Source organism: Copadichromis virginalis, linkage group LG20 (assembly GCF_057382275.1).
Source record: "Copadichromis virginalis isolate Kocher_CV1m ecotype Utaka linkage group LG20, C_Virginalis_male_GT1.1, whole genome shotgun sequence".
NCBI lineage: Eukaryota > Metazoa > Chordata > Actinopteri > Cichliformes > Cichlidae > Copadichromis > Copadichromis virginalis.
Window position 1 is genome coordinate 9,205,398 of NC_140637.1, and position 20,403 is coordinate 9,225,800.

The 20,403-nt window shown below is 41.5% G+C and overlaps 1 protein-coding gene across 4 annotated transcripts in view; it reads right to left on the reverse strand.

The window, feature by feature from the left end:
* The window catches only part of sema3h (sema domain, immunoglobulin domain (Ig), short basic domain, secreted, (semaphorin) 3H), a 55,035-nt gene that overhangs the window by 27,251 nt on the left and 7,381 nt on the right, over window positions 1-20,403 (reverse strand). For all 4 annotated transcript variants that reach the window (XM_085443025.1, XM_085443023.1, XM_085443022.1 and 1 more), the window contains exons 3-5: window positions 6,098-6,252; window positions 1,762-1,824; window positions 1,029-1,148 (exon numbers count right to left, since the gene is read on the reverse strand). In XM_085443025.1, the coding sequence (XP_085299151.1) occupies window positions 1,029-1,148; window positions 1,762-1,824; window positions 6,098-6,252 (338 nt within the window). The remainder of the gene's footprint in view (window positions 1-1,028; window positions 1,149-1,761; window positions 1,825-6,097; window positions 6,253-20,403) is intronic.

Consider the following 20,403-nt stretch of genomic DNA (forward strand, 5'->3'; position numbering starts at 1 on the left):
TTATGATGAGAAATTACACACCGACAACAGCAGGCAGGTTTGACCTCTACAGTTACATTCACCATCCATTGCATTTGACATACAAATGTCAAATAACATATCTAAGGTGTCTGGTAGCCCACACAGTGCAGCATCAGTGACGAAAGGAAATTTGACATATCACAAGGTGAACCCTGGGGGATATGTGGGCATAGGGGCAGACACCACATGATATTTCAGCTGCTCGTAGGCATGCTTATGGGGGCTGGAACTCGAAGTCTGAAAACAGACATATTGGTGGGTGGTAGGAAAATCAAGGCATCCAATACATATATTTCTATTTTTTAATGCAGACAGCCCTCAAAACCTGGATAAATGAGTAGAGCATCAGTGACGAACGTTAATTTGACATATCGCAGACTGAACACTGCATCCACGGGCAGCACTGCAGTTAACATCAAAGTGCTGCTTGTATAAAATTGCAGAGAATGGCCCAACTGATTCTGATTTTGGACCAAAATGGAAAGAGTAATCTATGTGACTTTGAAAGAAGAGGTAACTGTTGTTGGGGGGCAGATGGCTTCAGCCACAAAAATTGCTCGAGTGGCTGCTGTTTCAGAAGGATAAGTGACTAAAGTGGCATAAATGTGGGAACTACATCAGCAGACAGTTTGGAAATTACAGTTGACTGCACACGTGATGACCATGATGGTTCTGCATTAGTGTGATAGGTAAAGAAAAATGTGAGGAACAAAAAGAGGAGCTTCTTCAGATTTCAAGGAGAGGGATTTGATAGCAGGGCTTCAGCGAATATCGGGTTTTGATGGTCTGCTTCATTTTTACCAGACCAGAAAGCTAGCAGTCTTTTAAACACAACCCATTCTTCAGCTTTATTATTTTTAGGAGCAGCAGATTTAAGTCTGGTAGAGCTGACGCCTCTACAGATACCATTTTTTTATCCAGCAAAGTCGCAAAAGAAAATAAAAATACATATTTTGCACCAGCATACATTACCTGTATAGTGTATGTAATTGTGTCTGTAGCATTACCTGATGGAAGACGCTGGTGGCTATGAAAGCGCAGCGGGGGTTGAAGGCCCCGGTGCCGCACACATACAGGTGAGTCTGGTTAAAAGGCTGCAGAACACGCAGGAAGTTCGCACACTCCAGCTGGACAGAGAGAAACAGGGACCATAAAGTGAGGAATAATGGATGACACACATTATTTTGCACTGATGCTTAACTGTTTTCTATTACTTGTTTGAATATCAAACAATATGACTTGCACTTATTAAACTCTGGCTCAACTGACAAATTTTCACACCTTTCATCTTGAGCTTATTGTGAAGTCAAGAAGCAAAAAAGTAGTCCTAAAACTTCAGATGTGACCGACTGTTCAGCACGCCCCACCAGACGTCTGCCAGTACTTGGATCAACTGAATCTTGATATGCCTGCCTGCATGAAAACTGTCTTGTTTGTTTACAGTTCCCAAATGAATAAGATACATTCAGCTTTAGTTCTGCCCTTGATGGTAATCTATCATCCTACTGTATTGCTTTATTGCTTCATAACTCTAGACAGTTCTTGTAAGGTATTATCAAACGGCAGTAGGGAGTAGAGAAAGGATGAAAACGGCTGATGTGGTTTGACACTGATTCATATCTGCACGCAAATGTGTCCGAATGTAATTCTTTTCCCCGCGTTGCTTAAGTCAGGGTAACGCGGTTACTTACCCAATCTTAGCGTGTTTGCGTGTGCATCTGCGAGTGTGCGTTTGATTACCTCTGGATCCTTCCCAGCCATGAGACATTCTTGGACGCGGTCCGGACTGGCTGGCCAATACAGCTACAGAAAGAAGAGAGGGGGAGAGAAAAAAGAGAGGGACAAAGAGATTTCAGAAATGTTTTTATTGCTCACTCTACATTTCCGATAAAGGGCTTCGGGGGATTGGCAGGTGCTTTATGAGGGAGCGTGGCAGGGATAGTCAACAGAACATGACTAATCTAGAAGAAAGAAGGAAATGATTTTCATACCTCTTAACTCCAAACAGATAACAGTCAGCTTTAGGGAGGAGAAAAGAAAAAGCCAACTGGCAGCATTGCTGACTTCTGATAATGAGCCAAACTGCCAGAGCAGAGTACATGACTACAAGCATGACTAACTGACATACAATCCTGGCCATGCCTACACACTGTGAATGTGCACTGCAATGCAGCTATTATCACTCATCTAAATAACTAAATGACTCTTGATTAAAATTATACATGGCTGACAGTATTTATTCTGACTTTAAACCCTAAACATCGTGCTATTATTTGATTTGTGCAGTTATAACATGATGTTATTATGTTATCTTGCATCAACAGAACAACTGAAGCAGCCACTGTAAAGGGTCCAAGATGAACCAAACGGGATTCTGGCTCCACAATTTCCTCTCTGTTGTGGTCACAGTTAGTTTCTTCTTTAACCAGTAGTTCTTATTGGACACGACAGGCTCTAAGACAGGGAATCAAACTTTCGGTGACCGAGTTCCAATTCAGGAAGTTAATGACTTAGGCCACATTAACCTGTGTCAGCGCAGCAGTTCTCAGACTTTTTCTGAAGATCAAAAAAGCTCATGACCCATGCCCCACATTTTTTATTGATAACAATCATAAAGACTCCATGTTGGATTTTACTTAAACAAAGTTGAACGTTATCAGTGCAGCAGCATCAGCAAAGCCTTTATGAAGTTCCCTAAACACCCCCCCCCAAAACAAGTCATAGTTTAGTTTAGTTTCACTTCATATTTTTCTCACAGACCTGTAGTCTGCTAAGATGACTAAAAGAAGAATAGCTCTCATAGTCTCATCCTTTGCTGTTATATCATGATATGAACCGGAGATGAATGAAATACAGTCGTGCATTCCTTTCCTGCATCGTGTGGGCTGCCATAAAGCCCACACGATGGATTTTGAAGACCCTGGCTCAGAGGAAGATATATGGTATTTACTTCACTTTGTATGTGAGCTCTTTGATAAGGGCTTCAAGAAGAAAATAAATGACATTGACAAAAAATATCTTTCCACACTGTGTAATGCACAAATGAGAGAGATCTGTGCCTTTTGTGAAGAGTCAGAGAATAATCGAGATCCACATGTCGACGTCTCTTTTTTTTTCCCCGTTGTTGTTGTTTAAGCTGTGAGAATCAGTGTGGTGTAATAAACCCCTCAGGTTGCTAAGTTTTTTTCTTTGGGTCTGTTTAGGTTTGGTTGTGTGAGGTCATCCTGGGTTCAGGTAAGATGATCACACATGAAAAGGTACATTTGTAACGTGAAAAATGGATGACTTCACCATTTAACAAACTAAAGCAATCAGAGAAGTGTTTGTCTTGCACTTGTTAGCTTAATCACATTAAACCACACTGTTTGCTTCAGTGTAAACTTAATCAGCGTATAATAAAAACTCTATAATGGAGAATGCTTTCATGTAAAGCCAGTAAGGGAGGAAACAACAGAGGCTGGGATGGTGTGCAGTGAGGGAGAGAGTGCGAGAGCGAGAATGAGGTGAGCCTTAGTGTCAAATGGCTTCAACATGACTAATCTAAATATTTCCCTGAGACAGTCATTCCCCTGGAGAGCAGAACGGTGAGACCGAGATGTAATCGATACAGTAAGCGAATGTCTGCACTTGTCGCTAAGTACGTGATACACAAACTGCTGTTCAGGTGTCAGAAGTGAATTCAAGACCTCAACTTCACACTGCATTAGGAAGTAAATGTGTATATAAATTGTAACAAGTGCACTTTATTAATTAAAAAAACACATCTGTGCACTGATTGTAGTTTTTATCTCTCTTTTTTGTATTTGGGGTGAATGAAGATGTGAAGAAGTGACAGGAGATTGTAGAAAGTGATTAATGACAAATGGCGGTGGTTTCAGGAAACAATTTCTGGATGTACACTAATTGTTCCACGATGCAGTCATTCCCACAGAGGCTGGTGCGGGGCTGAGACCATCAGATTAGATTAGAGACCACAGACCCCGTTTATCTCCGAATACCACACACTGACAGGAACACGGACCACCACTAAGGGAGTCTCAACAGGTAAAGACTGCGGTTAATGGGATTTTACCCCTCTGTGAAAAACATGCTGGTTGTCAGTTTATACGAAACAGAAGATGTAAATGTGGGTTTTTGTAAAAAGGGAACATATTTTAAAAAGTAAAAGGAACAAGGGGGGAAAAAGCTAGAAAAAAATTTAAATTTCTGTACTTTTGGAGTCGTTTTCAGAGCCGAGAGAAGATTCAAAACAGAGAAAATGAAAGGAGAGAAGAACAAATACTGTAAGCAAACAAAAAGCCGCAAACAAACATTTAAACCCCTGGTGACCCTTTGTGTTACAGCAGCTGCAAGCTGTTGACTCACACAGAAAGAATGGCCTGAGTATTTTTTTTTTCCCCCGATCAAAGAAAAATGTGATTTAAATGTTATAATAAATTATAAGATCGTCTCTCTAAGCCACACTGATTTTTATATAGCAGAAAAACCGCACGTCCACTGTGCATAAGTGTGGGTAAAGTCGGGAGGAGATAAATAAAAACAGGATCCAGATTGTCTCAGGCAACATTGATAAGAAGCTCTGAGAAAATAAACAGAAATGTTGAGAACATGGCACTGAGTGATTTTAACACCGGGGGGGGGGGGGGGGGGGGACTGCACACAGGCTGGAAAGGTACAAACAGCCTATAAATACTGGATGTACAAATATGTAACTTAACAGCCCGCACAGAGCTGAGTTGTGATTTGACTGTGACTATCTATCCTTATGCTGGCTGACTGCCTGACTGAGTGGGTGGCTGGCCAGCGCAACTGATGGCTGTCTGTCGGTTTCGCTGGTTGTTTTTTATTCTGCTCTTCTACCTGTTTGGCTCTCTGACAGCTTGCATGCACGTCTGACTGATGAGGGTATTGATTTGATCCGGCTGGGCAGGGTTAAGAAAGCCAGCACTGTTCTGTGTCCTTGCTGTGACCCTGAACTCTACCTGACTGGCTGTCTCGATACCGTGCTAAAGCTGCAGAATGAAACTAGATACTGTAACAAAACGTCCACATCTAACAGCCACCACGAAGGAGCGCCGCGTCTCGCAGCAAGTCTTGGGTTGGTCGGAATATTATTGTGGCACTTCCACATTCCTGTGTATTGCTTATGTGCTGGGCAGAGTCTTCGTTTGACTAAGCTTCACTTTACTGATATGTGAAAAAGCTAATCAAATCAAATATTGACCCGCTCACTAGTGTATAAAATCTAGAGATGCGCTTGTGCAGTCTTTGCAAACCAAAAATATGTTGTGCGGCTGACCTCGTGCAGTCGTTTTTCATCTAAAGTTTAGCTGTTCTCGTCTGAAGCATAATACCTCCGTATTGGTGCCAACAGAGGCAATCGTGCCTTTGAGCAGTAAATGTGGAAAGCAGAGGAAGTTAGGATGTAAGAAACGTGCATAAAATAATTGTGGCTTGAATGGAATCCATTACAGTCCTATCTGTATGTGTCTTCTTTTTTAAAGTTTTCTCCCCCCTTCTTTTTTTAAAGCGTAGCCCCTTCTTTAAGTGTACATTCCCAACTTCTGCACTTTTTCCATTTACCAATTGCTAAACTAAATAATACTAAGTGATCAGGCCAAAAAAAAATCACCTTCTGCTCAAAAGGTGGAGACATTTTTATCAAATATGGACAGCTTGGCTGCCAAGGAGAAAGCTGAATAGAGGTGGAAATGTGGCACAGCCTCTTACTGCTTTTTGAACACTGTTTCTGTCTCCATGCTAAATCGAAATGAATGGTAAGTGAATTGTTTGTTCAGCTAAGAACCACAAAACAGGGTCAGAGGAAGAAAAGCGGAGCTTTTGTGCAGCACAAGTAAGGAATTTGACAAAGATAAGAGATTAGAGGGGATATTAGAAGGGTGTGACTTTCCTCTTAAACCATCAGCAATTAGCCCTATTAAGTCTCTGACACATCAGCTATCTCATCTGCTGTCATCTGACTGTGTGTTTTATGTGTGTATTTTGTGTTACATCTCTTGAGTCTACCTTTCCTTAAATGGTAAGCAAATGTGTGCTCGCGTCCTGCGGTTCTAACCTTGCGTGGGTTTTGCGTTATGTCATCCATACTGGTAGACAGAAGGCCATCTTTCATGGCCACATAAAGGCGTCTCCTGTCTTCATCGGGCAGCAGGGAGTGCAGGTCTCCCGCCATCAGGGGTAGCGTGAGCAGCCGGCCATTCTGGATCAGCTCTGAGAAGAAGAAAAAAGAAGAGAAAAAACACAAAATAAGGGTCTCCATTCTTATCAGTTTTTAAAAATATTCAAGGGAATCTGGAACAAAAATGGCATTAAACTGAAAGAAATCTGTTGTTTGCAATAAAAATCTAATCTTTGTCTTATTCATTAGGCATTACTGTATATGAAGAAGTGTTTTCCACCATAGAAAAGGTCCAACAGCCTCCGTGCTTTTTACAGTTTTACTAATAAATGACAAATAGCTTTTAAGTTTTTGCAGACATGTCTGTAAACCGCTGATGACCAATGTGCTAGCAAACAAAGCAATCTCGAGGAGAATTTCATACAGCACTGTCTCTGCAACCATTTTCACACTAGCGACTGCCAGAAACCACTTGCAACCATTTGGGGAATATAAATTTTTTTCCTCCCAACTGGTGGTTGTTGGATGGTCACTGACAAATCTAAAGGCCAGTGTGACTGGGGCGAATAAAATATACCTTCCAGTACTTTGATACGCGGGTTTTTCCATTCGCAGTTTGGTTGCAATTGTGTAAAAATCAACAATAAATGCAGGTTTTCAAAGTAACAGACTGTGAGAATTAATAAACCTAACTATGATGCAAATTTTGTCTTAACAGATCATCACTCGGATCATCTTTGAGATAAAGTGACGTGTTGCGCAAAGACACAGACTGTCCCACGCCTGCAGCGCCAATCACAAATGGAACTGGCAGTTGTTTGTTTTGCTGCCTCATTTTTTCTTACCAGGTTGGTCACTATGTTCAAACACAGAATACTGAAATGTATCTCTCGTGAATAAACAAACGTAGACAAACAATACTTACACATCTCTAGACAGACTGGATGATAACAACCGGATCTGAAACCTCAGATAATGAGAGCACAGATTGCTTTTTTTAATGATTGCACCATGTAAACTATGAGAACTATGGTGCGGGGAGATCGACTGATTTCAGAACAAGGACAGAAACTGCATGTCTGTCTGTCTCGTGCTAACTTTCATATTTTATCTGCCACGTCTTCTTCTGTAGATCGGATTTGGCAAAACTAAAGCATAAACATATAGGCTTTACAGCAGTACCAGACATGGCTTCACACATTGGCAGCTCTACATAGCAGTGAGGGGTAGAAAGAGCTTATAAAAGTGGTTCAAACTTTAAAAACAGTAATAGCTAACTGCATACTCTTATTTATCAACCAGGCTCTCCTGCAATGCTTTAAATTGAACTGAGAAGGGATGCACAAAAGCAAATTTCCAAGCTAAATCTTCAAACCGAACCCAAAGACAGATTGGTATATATGGAAAAAGAACAATTCAACTTGCATTTGTCTCGTTGGCAGAGAGCACGACTTTATTAAAACCATCATGCATAACTTTGGATTGTTTGAGCTGTAAGCGTATATGTGGTGCAGTTGGTGAACCACAGCATTTTTTCTTTCTTCAAGCAGTTTAATCTGACCTAACATTGCGCATTGAGATGCATTATACACAACAGCTGTATTTCCACTCAAAGCAGGGGTTTGGGGGGAGCAAAATAATAGTCGCTGTAGTGGGAAAAAAAAACTTCCTAAAAAGTTGGTAGATCCCGTGGGAAATTACCTGATGGAGGCACGGTTAATATATTGTTTCCTAGTGTGGCAGGAGTGTGAATTTGCATTCATAGTTTTGCTACCAATGTAAACTAACTTTGTACAAAGCAAATGCAGAGTTGTAACAGGAAGCTAACTGAATTTTTATTCTGTTTGTACAGACACGGTCTCGATCAGATTTCAGTGTAATCTGATAAAGCTGAAACCTGTTTAACCTTTTTGTCCATTTTGCCAATTTGTGCCAATCTCAAGTTTGAGCAAGCAAGCAAACGCTGTTTTGTAGAGCTCGAAAATGAGAAGGAGGACAGAAAAAGCAAGTGACAGAAGGCAAAAATCCCCGAAACTGTCATACTGCATAAAGGACAATGCATAACATTCAAAGACAAAGAAGTGATAAGCAGCAAACTGGGGCCAAAGGTATTTGTCACAGCTGAAGTTAACACTTGTTTGTTCAGGTAACAAAAAGAGTGTTTAAATCTGGTGATACTAACTAGCCACAGTGAGCTGCTGAAAAGTTTTCGTTTAAGTTTATTTCCTCTTTGTTCAGATTGACGAGCTGCAGAAATGCAAATAGCTGAACAAAAGTCTCAGTTTGCACTATAATTCAAACAACTTCACTTTCATTAAGCAGCTCTAAAGTGCAGCTTCAAAGAAAACTTTGCATTTAGGCTAGATTTTGAAGTGGAAGAGTCCTCTACAGGTATTCTGAGCAGCTTTCAGATCAACCTTTGGTACACAAACCAGGGAAATTACATATTTAGCCTGATGTGGAAATGCCTGTGAATTTCCCAGACGGGGCCAAACAATGTGGCTGGGTGATGTCTATGCTATTTGGCCCAGCCTAATGCCAGTACTGACAGAAACACTTGGAAACACCTATTAACTGTATAATACCCTAAAACCAGCATAAATCAAATCATTTGCAATAAAACAGATAGCAAACTGTTGAGCACAGAAGGTGAAATTCCTTAAGAATGAGAGCCCCAGTGTTGCATAGAGGAAGCATTCTGTAGGGCTGACTGTAAGTGGGTGGCTCAGTTAAGGTGCCTTAAATGCTAACATTCATGCAATACAGCTGCTACTTATACTGAACATTGCAGCTCCCATAGATGTGGGTTTTCTCACTGCTGTTAAGCAGGCTTTGGAAAAGTCTTCAGAAGCACACATGTGCAGTCTGAAGTTCCTGTTCAACCATTTCTTGATGTGTTTTTAACTGCTAACAGGCAACAAAGAGTGTGCAAGTCCATCACGCTCAAGTAATTTTACAGAAACTCGAATCAGATATATTTGGGCCATGTCCAAATTCATCAAAATGGCTAACACGGCGGAATGACAGGTTCCCACAACTGTGTCCAATTAAGAAGTGTCCTGCTGTTAGCCCGTGTGACTTTTGTTCCCAGTTGGCGTGCACAGTCAACTGTCGACTTTCTTGACAAATTCAAGCAAGCAAATATTTGTTCCCTTTTTGAAACGGCGACTATTAACGGAGCTGATCAGCAAAGGATTGCACACATTTGACCTTCACTGCTATCGTGCCAGGAAAAAGTCCAAGCTGTCCAAAAAAGATCAAAACTACAGTTTGCCAAAACCAGGTCTGCTGGAAGATTTTGGTCTGAATAGATGAATCTAAGATTATCAGGCCACAGAATCAGCAGACGTTTTTTAAACAAGCATCGCACACAAATTGTAAAGTGTGTTAGAGGGGAAATTTTTTGGGATGCTTCACCGCCACCGGGACTTGGCAGCTTGCAGTCATTAATTCAGCTGTGATAACAGGATAGAATAATGTGAGGTCATCTGTCCAAAAGTTTAAACTCAATCAAAATCAGGCCTTTCAACAGAATAGGAGCACAAGCCGATCGGCCATAAAGGTTTATGGAATGGCCTCTTCAAAGCCCAGATTTGAATCATACTGACATTTTGTGGGAGGATTTAAAATCAAATTGAAAAACCTACTTGCAGCTGAAGGAATTCTGACATCAGAGTTATGCAAAACGCCACACAAGAAGTAAGCAGAAAATGCTAGCCTTTGAATCCAAAGAGTAGCACATGAGAACCCTCCAGAATACGCCAGTTGTTAATATATTTGTTGTACAAATTACTAAAAAACAGACGGCCTTGAGGTGTTCTTTCCAAATATATTTTCTATAAGTGCATCTGGCTGTTGGACAAAGAAATAAAATGTTTTTGCATAAAAAGGTATTTGTTGTAATGTTGTGTTCACTGTGTTACCACCTGAGACCTGTGACGTTCAAAGTGCAGTGAAACCCTGAAATAAAAGTGAGAGGGTAAAACAGCAAAGGTGAATGAAGTCAGAAGAAAGGAAGAGGGAGGGGAGACGGGAGAAGAGCGACAGCGAGGAGGGAAGATGAGAAAAATGACACGGCAAAGTGACAGCAAGATGAAAACGGTCTGATGGGTGGAGACAGTTCGGAAATGAAAATGAGAAAAATGTCAAAACACAACACGATGACAGACAGTTGAGAAAAGGAGGGGGCGGGATGAGGTAAAAGGGCAGGAACAGAAATCCTGGTCTGGGAAATTAACAAATACTGATGGGTAATGATGACGAGGACGGTTGATGAGAGCAGTTGAAAAAGTGTGCCTGTAAAAATAATACTGCAATGATGTGGCGGGGCAAATGATGGACGTATGGAAGGATTGAGGAAGAAGTGGAATCAGGGGAGAAAGCAGGACTGGGTGGGGGAAGAGAGAAGCCGTAAGCGTGACAGAAAACTATGCAATAAAAAAGTGAAAAATGATGGATAAATAAGTAGATAGAAGGGGAGAACGGCAAAAAGGCAAGATGGGAAACAGCAACACTGCTATGATGACAAGATGAAAAATGGTGATTGGATGGATGACAGGTGGGGGAAAGAGCAGGGAAGACAGTGACTGTGGGAGAAAAGAGGAAAACAATGGCAAGAAGGATGAAAAATACAGACAAGAGAAAAAGGCAAAGAACAGGTGATGAGGAAAAAGAGAAGGAGAAGGAGGAGGTGACAGAAGGAATGCAAGAAAAATGCTGAAGACAGAAATGAGAGGAAGCACAACATGCTGACAGTCAGGCAAAAAAACACAAGAGATGGATGAGCAGAAAGGAAATTAGGGTAGAAAAAGAGAAGAAGACATGACTCAATGGAAATGGGAAGATAATGCGAAGCAGAGAGCGAGCCGCGGTAGGAGAGGAATGGCCTTGCACACTAAAGGTAGATAGCAGAAACTTATACTTGAGCTCAGTGTGAAATCTCCCCGGGTACTTTGTTAATATTCAGCAAACGGTCAGAGAGGTAAATTGTTTTGCTTCACACTGATCTGAGCTTCATTAATCCCAGAAGGAGCATCAGAAACACAAAGAGTGCAACACAATCGGGACTTTTAGTTTGGTGTGCTCAAAGTGTTTGACGTAGTTGCTGCTGACAAAAGATGCAGACGAAAGTCCTTACAAAGCCTTGACCAAGGTTATAGTAATAGCTGACTCCCACCTAACCCACCACCTCCATCTTAACAACAGATTTCAATTCAATTCAATTCAGTTTTATCTATAAAGTTCCAATTCACAACAACAGTCTCCTCATGGTGCTTCATAGTTTTCATAACTAAAAACTACAACAATCAGACAAACCCCTATGAGCAAGCCCTTGGCAAGACCGAGAAGGAAAAACTCCCTTTTAACAGGAAGAAACCTCCGGCAGAACCAGGCTTAGGGAGACAAAACACCAAGTGCATCATGGGAAGCCATCAGCAGCCCAGCCCAATTACAGCGTAACTAACAGAGGATTCAGGGTCACCTGATCCAATCCTTACTCTATGCTTTATCAAAAAGGAACGTTTTAAGAATAATCTTAAAGTAGAGTGGGTGTCTGTCTCCTGAACCCAAACTGAGAGCTGGTTCCACAGTGGAAGGGCCTGAAAGCTGAAGGTTCTGTGAAACATGATTCGTGCAAATTATACAAAAAAAAAAAAAAAAAGAAAGAAAGAGAAGAAAATCTGTTCTAATCAGTGCTAATGAAAACATGCCCCTATTTTTTATACCACTCCATTCATCACTGCCATTCTGTTTTTATTCACTGGGCAAACAGTGAAGTGTTTTCCCCTTAATCAGCAAATGAATGGTGAGTAGTGCACTGCCATCAGCTTCGATTGACTTGAATTCTTCTACTGCTATTTGTCTTCTATCACAACTGACAATGATAATGACAATAGAACTGAGTAGCTCTACCCAAAAATAGCGTGCAACATTCATCAAAACACCAGAATGGAAAGATGCACATCTTGGAGAAGCTTTGCGGCACTTTCAAGTGGGGCTGTGTTTACATTTAAATGTGCTATTTGTGATGGCACTCATTTCTTGATGCATGCTCAATAAGCCAGTTGATCGTCAACTTTCTGGGATTGGCACTTGTTAATTTTCAGCTTATAGTCTCTTTTCTTTACACATTCCTAAAAGAGCTACTTTGGGCTGCTTCCTTATTCACGAGGGGTCGCCACAGTGGGTAGCGCTGCATGTTTGATTTGGCAGATTTTTCACGCCGGATGCTCTTCCTGATGCAACCCCGAAGGGATTTGTGTCTCCAACCCTACCAAATTTCAAAATAATAATGATAAGAAGACATTCAATATTTTTTAAAAGTGGTCTATTTATGTTGAATATTGAATTTGAAGCATGCGTACTCAACTTCACAGCTTATATTTAACAGAATGGTGTTTCCTCTTCAAGGCAATCAAAGCCTGGTGGATTTCATGCCTTGCTCGGCCCATTCAAGCATCCAGCACTTCATTTGAATTACAGCGTGTGCGCCTCAAGAGCAGCATGACCTTGCTTAATTCAATATGAAGGGGGGGTTTTAAAAAAAACTCAGCCTAATTGAATATGAAACCACCTCTGCAGTAAAAAATAACGGCACCATTCAGCGTCACAAGATCCTATTGGTTAAGACAGGCTGAAAAGTACAGCTCATAGCTTGGAGTTCATTAAATCAGCATTATAACAAGGAGGATGACACTCCAAGATGGGAACTGAGAGTGGATGTACCAGAACACACATGCACGCGCGTGCACACACACACACACACACACATATTTATATGATTGTGTGTGTGCAAAGATGGAAAGTGGGTGCAGTGGGTGAGTCAGCAGCACATGTTTAATGCTGAAACAAATTTAGATCTTTGCATCCACACAAACACGTACTAACCCATTCTCTCAGTTTGGTTACAACTCTGTCTTTACCCTGCACATCCACCCACCCACATACACACACGCATACACACACACACCCAGGAAAACTTTGCACCATTCAGACATCGACCATCTTGACCTCACCACGATGAATGGCTCTTATTCAATATGGAGAAAAAAAACACATTCTTTCTCCACCATACACACACACACACACACACGCACACACACACGCACACCCTTGACTCAGTCATGAAGCACCAGCTGCACCCACCCCACCCTTACTCATGGGACAGTTGCCTTGGTAACGGCAACCATGCTGACATAATTTCAAAGCTGGGGGGGGGGGTTGGGTCTGTGTTGTGTTGAGGGGTGTCTCTTGGACTCTACACCCCCCTACCACCCAGGTCTCTTATACACACACACACACACACACATAATAATAATCTGGTCCACACCTCTCATCAACACAGCGAAGTCTGGAATGATGGAGTGTTGTTCCAAGACATCAAGCCATTTAGGTAATGGGAGGGCAAATAAACACAGACAAGCTTTCATGCATACCACTGACCACATGCATTTACAGATATTTCACAATGCAGCAAGCATCATCTGTGACCCTGTCCGCCTGTTTGTCTGCCCCTGACAACATTCAGCAGGATGTTTACACACAGACACCCACCATCACCAGAATCTCTGGCCATTATCAGCAAAGCGCGGTGATGGAAAGTCAACCAATTTCACCTCACACCCCCATAAAGCTCCAGAATGGAGGTGTCTGAAAAGTCGCAGTCAGAGCGCAAGAGAAAGACCAAAGTTTTGTCCGTGGCAGTTTGTGAAGAGTTTATCGACCCAGATGCAATACGCTTTTCGAGACAGCGGTCTTTTCAGAAACTCGGAATTACAATTGATTTCTTTCTTCTTTTTATGTTGTTGTTGTTAAACGGATTCTCTGCTCCCTTCAAATCAAACTGAAAGCTGGAAAAACCATCTGATACCAAGATAGGGAGTTGTCATGTGGCACACAAAGACGAACAAGATGAGAAATACATCAGATGTGGATAGCAGGGCGTAAAGTGAAGGTAATTACTGTTTTCTCCCTCTCTTTAACCTTTCTTTGTAGTGACCTTTCATAATAAAAGACTTACTTACTCTTCGACCATGTTGTACTATTCTCACTAGTCTACCAAGCAAACCATTGATCACAGAAATCTGATGGATTGTAGTAGTTATGGCACTATAGAGGGAGAGACGTGCTAAAAACTGCATTACTTCCTCAACCCTGCATACACCTGTATAGTGTTATCAAAAGCTGTCCCACTGAAGTGACGTGAGTCTTAAAGAGACAAGACAAAGCGGAGATAATTAAAAGTGTAACTCTAATATATTAAAACGGAACCAACTACTTCTGATCCATCAAAGCACTACAATCTGCTCTTTTGCCACACACTCAAACACACACAAATGCACACTTGCCAGTGCAAGCTCTTGCAGAGTTCAACCACTCTTATCAGCATCAAACTGACAGGGAGGTCAATGAGGGTCGTGACCTCTGATCGGAGCCAATTGGCCTCTGACTCCTGTCACTTGGAATCAAAGACGGAAAAGGTTAAGATGTAAAAGAACAGACACGCTAAGAAATAAGCCTACAGGTCAGTCCAGACGCACATACACAGACACACACACAGATTTTGTCTCTGCATGAATGGTTTTTTTATATTAGTGCAACAATCTGCCTGTCCTTATTCGCCTTCGGTAAGTGTTGTTATTTACATACTATTCATTTTGAGGGTCTGTGTGTGTGTTTCTATGTGTGAGTGGCTGGATATTTTTGTCCATGGTGAACATTAGATTAAAGGTTGCTGGTCATGGGAGCTCTGATGGACCTTGATATGATTAGTGCAAATGTGCGGCGTGTGATCCGGCTAAGAACATTCCTGCATTGCACATATCTGACTCGCATGCACGCGCACATGATATACACGCACAAAAGATTGCATATTATGATCAAACGAACATGATTTTTTTGCTGATCAAGCTGGTTTCAAATCCAATTTAGCTCGATAGTGTTTGTTTAAGACGTTTAAGGCAGAAAATGTTCAGTATGTTTGTCGTTCTCTCTGTTTTACAAGCCCTGACGCAGCAAACTATGCTAATCATAGGCTCTGTATGCATTATGTCATTTGCTACATAATTCACAGACGACATTCATATGACACTAAATAGAGACTTCAAAATGAGTTCTAATTTACTTTCTATAAATAACTCAGCTATAGATGTCAGGACTACACTATAGGGATTGATTCAGACACAGTGCAGTGACTGGTCTGCACTCTGCAGCAGAGGCAACCTGCTGTGTACGTGTGCAGCTTACAGCAAAGAATGAAAAATCACTGAAGAAACAGATAAGTGTAAAACTTAAGTTTTCATGACACCTCCTCTTACAGAGGATGGTTACTGGTACTAGTTAGGAGCTCTGTTTGGAGCTAATTTTCTTGTGCAGAGAGTATTTGTCTTGGCATCTGTCTTCTGGAAGTACCTTTCATAACAAATTTAGTAGATGGTCAGAAGCGCTGCTTGTTACATGAGAAGAAAAAAAGGCATAACTTCAAAACTGAACTGATAAGTGGCCCGTAGAGATTTCTGTGTGGGTTTATACATCCACTTTGGCGTTCCACCCCAACAGTCACATCAGGAGCAGGAGGAAGAACAGAAGTGAAACATGGATAAAAAAGAAAATGCAGTTCCTCAAATGGTCACTTAAGGCTGGCTCCAAAAGGAAGTCATTTGTATGCCAGGGAATACAAAAGACATTTGTATTCTACAGTATGAGAGTTATTTGGTACTAATATTATAAGTTATAAGTTATTTGGTACTAATTATTTTGTACTTCTGTACAGCACTTTGGTCAGTGTTGCTGTTGTAATTAAATGTGCTATATAAATAAAACAAACTTGAACTAATTCCCCATATGCCCACACACTGTAATGCCAATCTTCAGAACTGAAATAAATTGCTGGAATTTACAGCCTGGTACAGAAAAACAACAACAATATCTATACTCTATACTATAGACAATATTTCAATTCATGACGACTTTAAGAGCTCATTTTGAATCCAGGTGGAAGCCAGCACAGGTGGCTGTTTGATTTCCTGTCTGCTAGGCCTCACCTCCACTAATGTGAGTCAGTGAAGTGCACCTCTGAACTATTTTATGGCGTCTTCTGAAGTTTGGTGGTTTGGTGGTTTGATCCTTGGATGCTTCAGTCTCCATGCCAAATAACCTTGGGCAAGTTATTGAACCCTGAGTTGCTCCTAATTCATTCATCGGAGTGTGAGTGTTAGAAAGTACAAAAGTCTCTTAACACTAATTACCGCTTATGTGTGTAACACTCCTACTATTTATGGATGCAGCTTGCTAACCAAATTTGCTGGTGCCAGATGATAACTTAGCTCTCTGATCTAAATATGGGTCACTGCTGCCTCCAAAGAGACTAAGATGCAGTGCTAAAACCAAGTCTTCAGAAGGGCCTGGCCCACAAACCGATGGGTGACATCATGTTTTGTACTTACATTTCTTTCTTTCTTTCTTTTTTTAACATATTCTCTGCAGTTCTAACTTTATGACTTATTTTGTTTGATGTTTGAGATTTCCTCTTATGGACGTGACTCTGTGCTCTGAGCTCAGGTGGACTGTCAAGGTGAGGCTGGCAGCCAAGGTGCAGGGATGACACTGAGAAGCATCAATTTGACACACAGTACAGCGAATGCCAGCACAGCTTTTCCATGCCAGCATCAGAGGAACACATCATGAGTACGTGACTATGCGCACCGCTGGACAGGTGAGCTGATTTCATTAGCGAGCAGGAGGTTTCAAGAACGGAAACTTTCCCTGCTGAGTGAGGAACTTGCAAGCTATTTCAAGAAGAACAGAAGAGGTCTGCAACTCTTTCAAAAGTTGGTACTGACACGTTTGAAAAGTGAGTGGCATACAAGAGAAAATTGAAAGAAAAAGATGATGAAAGAATCAAGTTGCTATTTCAATCGTTATCTCACTCCCGGGAGTCCAGCTTTGTTATTTTCCTGGTGTCTTATTGCAATCTCTTCCACATCCAGACACTCCACTTATAGCTGCGTGCACACACAAGCGACACTTATCATTAATCTATCCAATTATTAGCTCATGGCCTAAACCATTGTCCATTTATAAGCTGCATACAGTGTGTGTGTGTGTAGTTTTGTGCGACTGCTTTTGTCTGTCTGTTCGTCTACCCGCTGAGCCCTGGGGAACTTTAGCTGTCTGGTGCGGCGTTCCCAGGGGGAGGACTTTGTTAGCTGCGCCATCGGGGAGGGGGTAGTCTTGGTAGGGGCGAGGAAACCGGGGCACATTTCCTGTGGAAATGGGGTTATCACTTCACCAATTACTGGTGCAATTACAGTGGGAGGCCTGCAGAAGCCTGGGAACAAAGCCCATAGGCACACAGATGGGCACTCGATGTGGGGACATGCACGAGCAGTATGTGCGCACACAAAATCTTTTCTAGCTCGCAATAAAATCTAATTGTCTCCTTGTTTTTTCTCCCTTTCATGCCAAGTTCTTGCTACTTTGCATCTCTCACAAAGCCCGACTGTGTTACAGAGGGTGATCGCGCCGCCTTAAGCTCCCGCTGAGTGTCAGAATCCACAATGAGCAATAATGATGAATGAAACTCTGATGTCTGACGTGAGGCGTCCCAGATGCCGAATTAATCATCTGCAAAATAACACGCAGTACACAACATGAATCTGGAATGCCGAGCACTGTTCAACCAGACTGCACATAGACTCGGCTGACATTCAGTAATCATACCTTTGTCTTTTTTGAAATACTCCATTTTTAATTTACACAGGCTCAACTCTTCTATCACATCGAAAACATATGCGCCCACACACATACACGCATACATACCAGAGCGGAATTATAGCCAAACACACAGACACGCACTATATCTGGACTGTGTCACCAAGAGACCAGACCCACGTGGATAGCTTGACCTTTGACCCTAGAGGGAACGATTATTCATCATCATCATCACTAGACTGTTCGTTTAGGTCGCTGTGCCGCTACACGCACACACTGGAGTCCATCCGCTGTTTACTTTTACTCTAATTTGTTTTTTTTTTAATTCTAATTAATGTAAATGAAGGATCACTGAGAACTCATTGTTTTCGTCTTTCGCTTCATATTCTCACAGTTATACGCAGCCTAGTGTGGGGACCTCAGTGCAGACCAATGTTCTGGGTTAACTCATTTGCTAATGGCAACAAAAACAAATGTTTTGCATTGGACAGCTGAAGTTTGTCTATTTTCCCACCCTGAGCTTCACAATCTGAAACACAAAGAACCTTAAAAGACATTTAGGACTGCTGAAGTTAGTGCTTAGCTCCTGTTTCTCAAAAAAGAACAGTTTTGTAATCCATTAATAGTGAAAACGTATAGATTATAAGCTATTTGGAGCAAATGGACAAAAATCCAAAAGGCATGTGATAATTTTTTTTCCTCCTTCAGATTCAGTTGAGTCAGTGTGACATCTGTCTGTGATTCTGCTGACTCTGAGTCTTCAAGTTCATGACTCTGCAGTGGGCTCATCCAAAGAGGAAACAATTGCCCTTAGTGGCCTGGACTGGTGACAGAGTCTTAAATAAAATCACCACTGTGTTGTTTCATAGACTGTGAGGCAACACATCACTGCTGATGAGCTTGCTCTGCAGCACAATCGTCATCCACACTGACCTGTTAATGTGAAAAATGGCTACTAGATGCGTAGCGTGCTTCATGGATATTTTTTTATATGGGCAGCCATGAAGACAAGTAGCTGTCCCCTGACGGTTGTGGACAGCCGTGATGTCTACAGCGATTTACAGGCAACTTTGAGGGTCAAACTTGTGAAGACTCTCTACTCTAAAGCCAGCCCAGATGATCAAACGCATTATCTGTTACTCTGCATCCTCTTGCTTCTTAACAGGAAAAGGAAGTCTGACTTCCAACCTTTTGTGGCACATGTCTGATCTTTCCACTGCTGCTAAAACAGAGAGAATCTTATTCTTGTGGTTTCTGCTTCTTTTGCAGAGACATGGGAACGTCAGATCGGTAACATGAGAGGTTAAAGATCGGCTGTAGTCACAAACATTTTTAAAATACTCTCAGCGAGCCTCGACCTTAGAAGTCCTTCACAGTCAGTCTAAGAACAACTGACTGAGGAAGCGTGGTCGACTGATTCTAGATGTCCTATGCTTTCATTCAAAAGGTGAAAAATAATTTAAAATGACTGTTCATGAAAATGGGCATAGAACAGAAAGTAAAATCCTGACATAATCATAGACTATAGTCTCGATTACAGATGGATTTTAAGAGAGAAAACTTTAGTTTAAACACAAATATACATTTCCAGCCAATTCCTGTTAATATACCTCTGTATCCTCTACATTTACACTCACATCCTCCATCTCCAGCTTGGCCTAAACTACACCTAATGAGGTAAACTAACGGTCAGAGTAGATCTTAGCACTATTGATCCCATCTGTTTCTGGCTTGCAGCTGATGAAGACCTCAAGTGTGTTTTGTGGATTAAAATCCCACAATACCACAGAAATACTGCTAACGTGAAGGAAAGCTGTGAGAAATATACATCTGGACAAAGATGAAGACCAAAATCACAGAAAACAGCCCAATAAAACTTTTCCCCCTCCATTCATGACTCTGAAGCGTCAGCTCATTAAAAAATATTGAGCTTCTTTGGTTGTTTGCGTCTTTACTGAGTTTCCCCCTGTCTGGCTTTCAGTACACAGTAGAACAAAGTTAAACTCCCTAAACAACACCTGAATAATGGGAGTAAAATTTCAGTCTCACACTGCTTGAAAAGACTTGCTGACACACAGAAAGAACCACAGAGGAATGGTTGGAAACTCAGCTCTAGCTTATTGACAGCAGGTCAGATTGGAGCAAATTAATACTTGAGGGAAATTGAAGAAATATGAAGCTTGTGGATTTTTATTTAATGACTGGCTAAAGATAGTGCTCACATATTAACACCAGAAACCTCCGGAGGGTAAATTTACAGCATGTCCACTGTTGTCATGGGTTGCTGTTGCCAAAGCAAGGGTGTAATTAGACTCTATTCACCGTCTCTGTCCAGAAACAGGAGAAACCCCTCCACCTCAGAGTCCCTTAATCAGGGTTTTTTTTTTAAGTCTTAGCAAGTACTTAAAGTTTAGTGTAGGTCTTCCAAATATTCTGGAGGAATCATTTTAAACAGCAGAGGAGGGTGAAGTCTTTTCAAAAGCCTCGGTAGCAGCTATACTTTTCAAATTAGTCTGCAAGCAGCTAGTAAA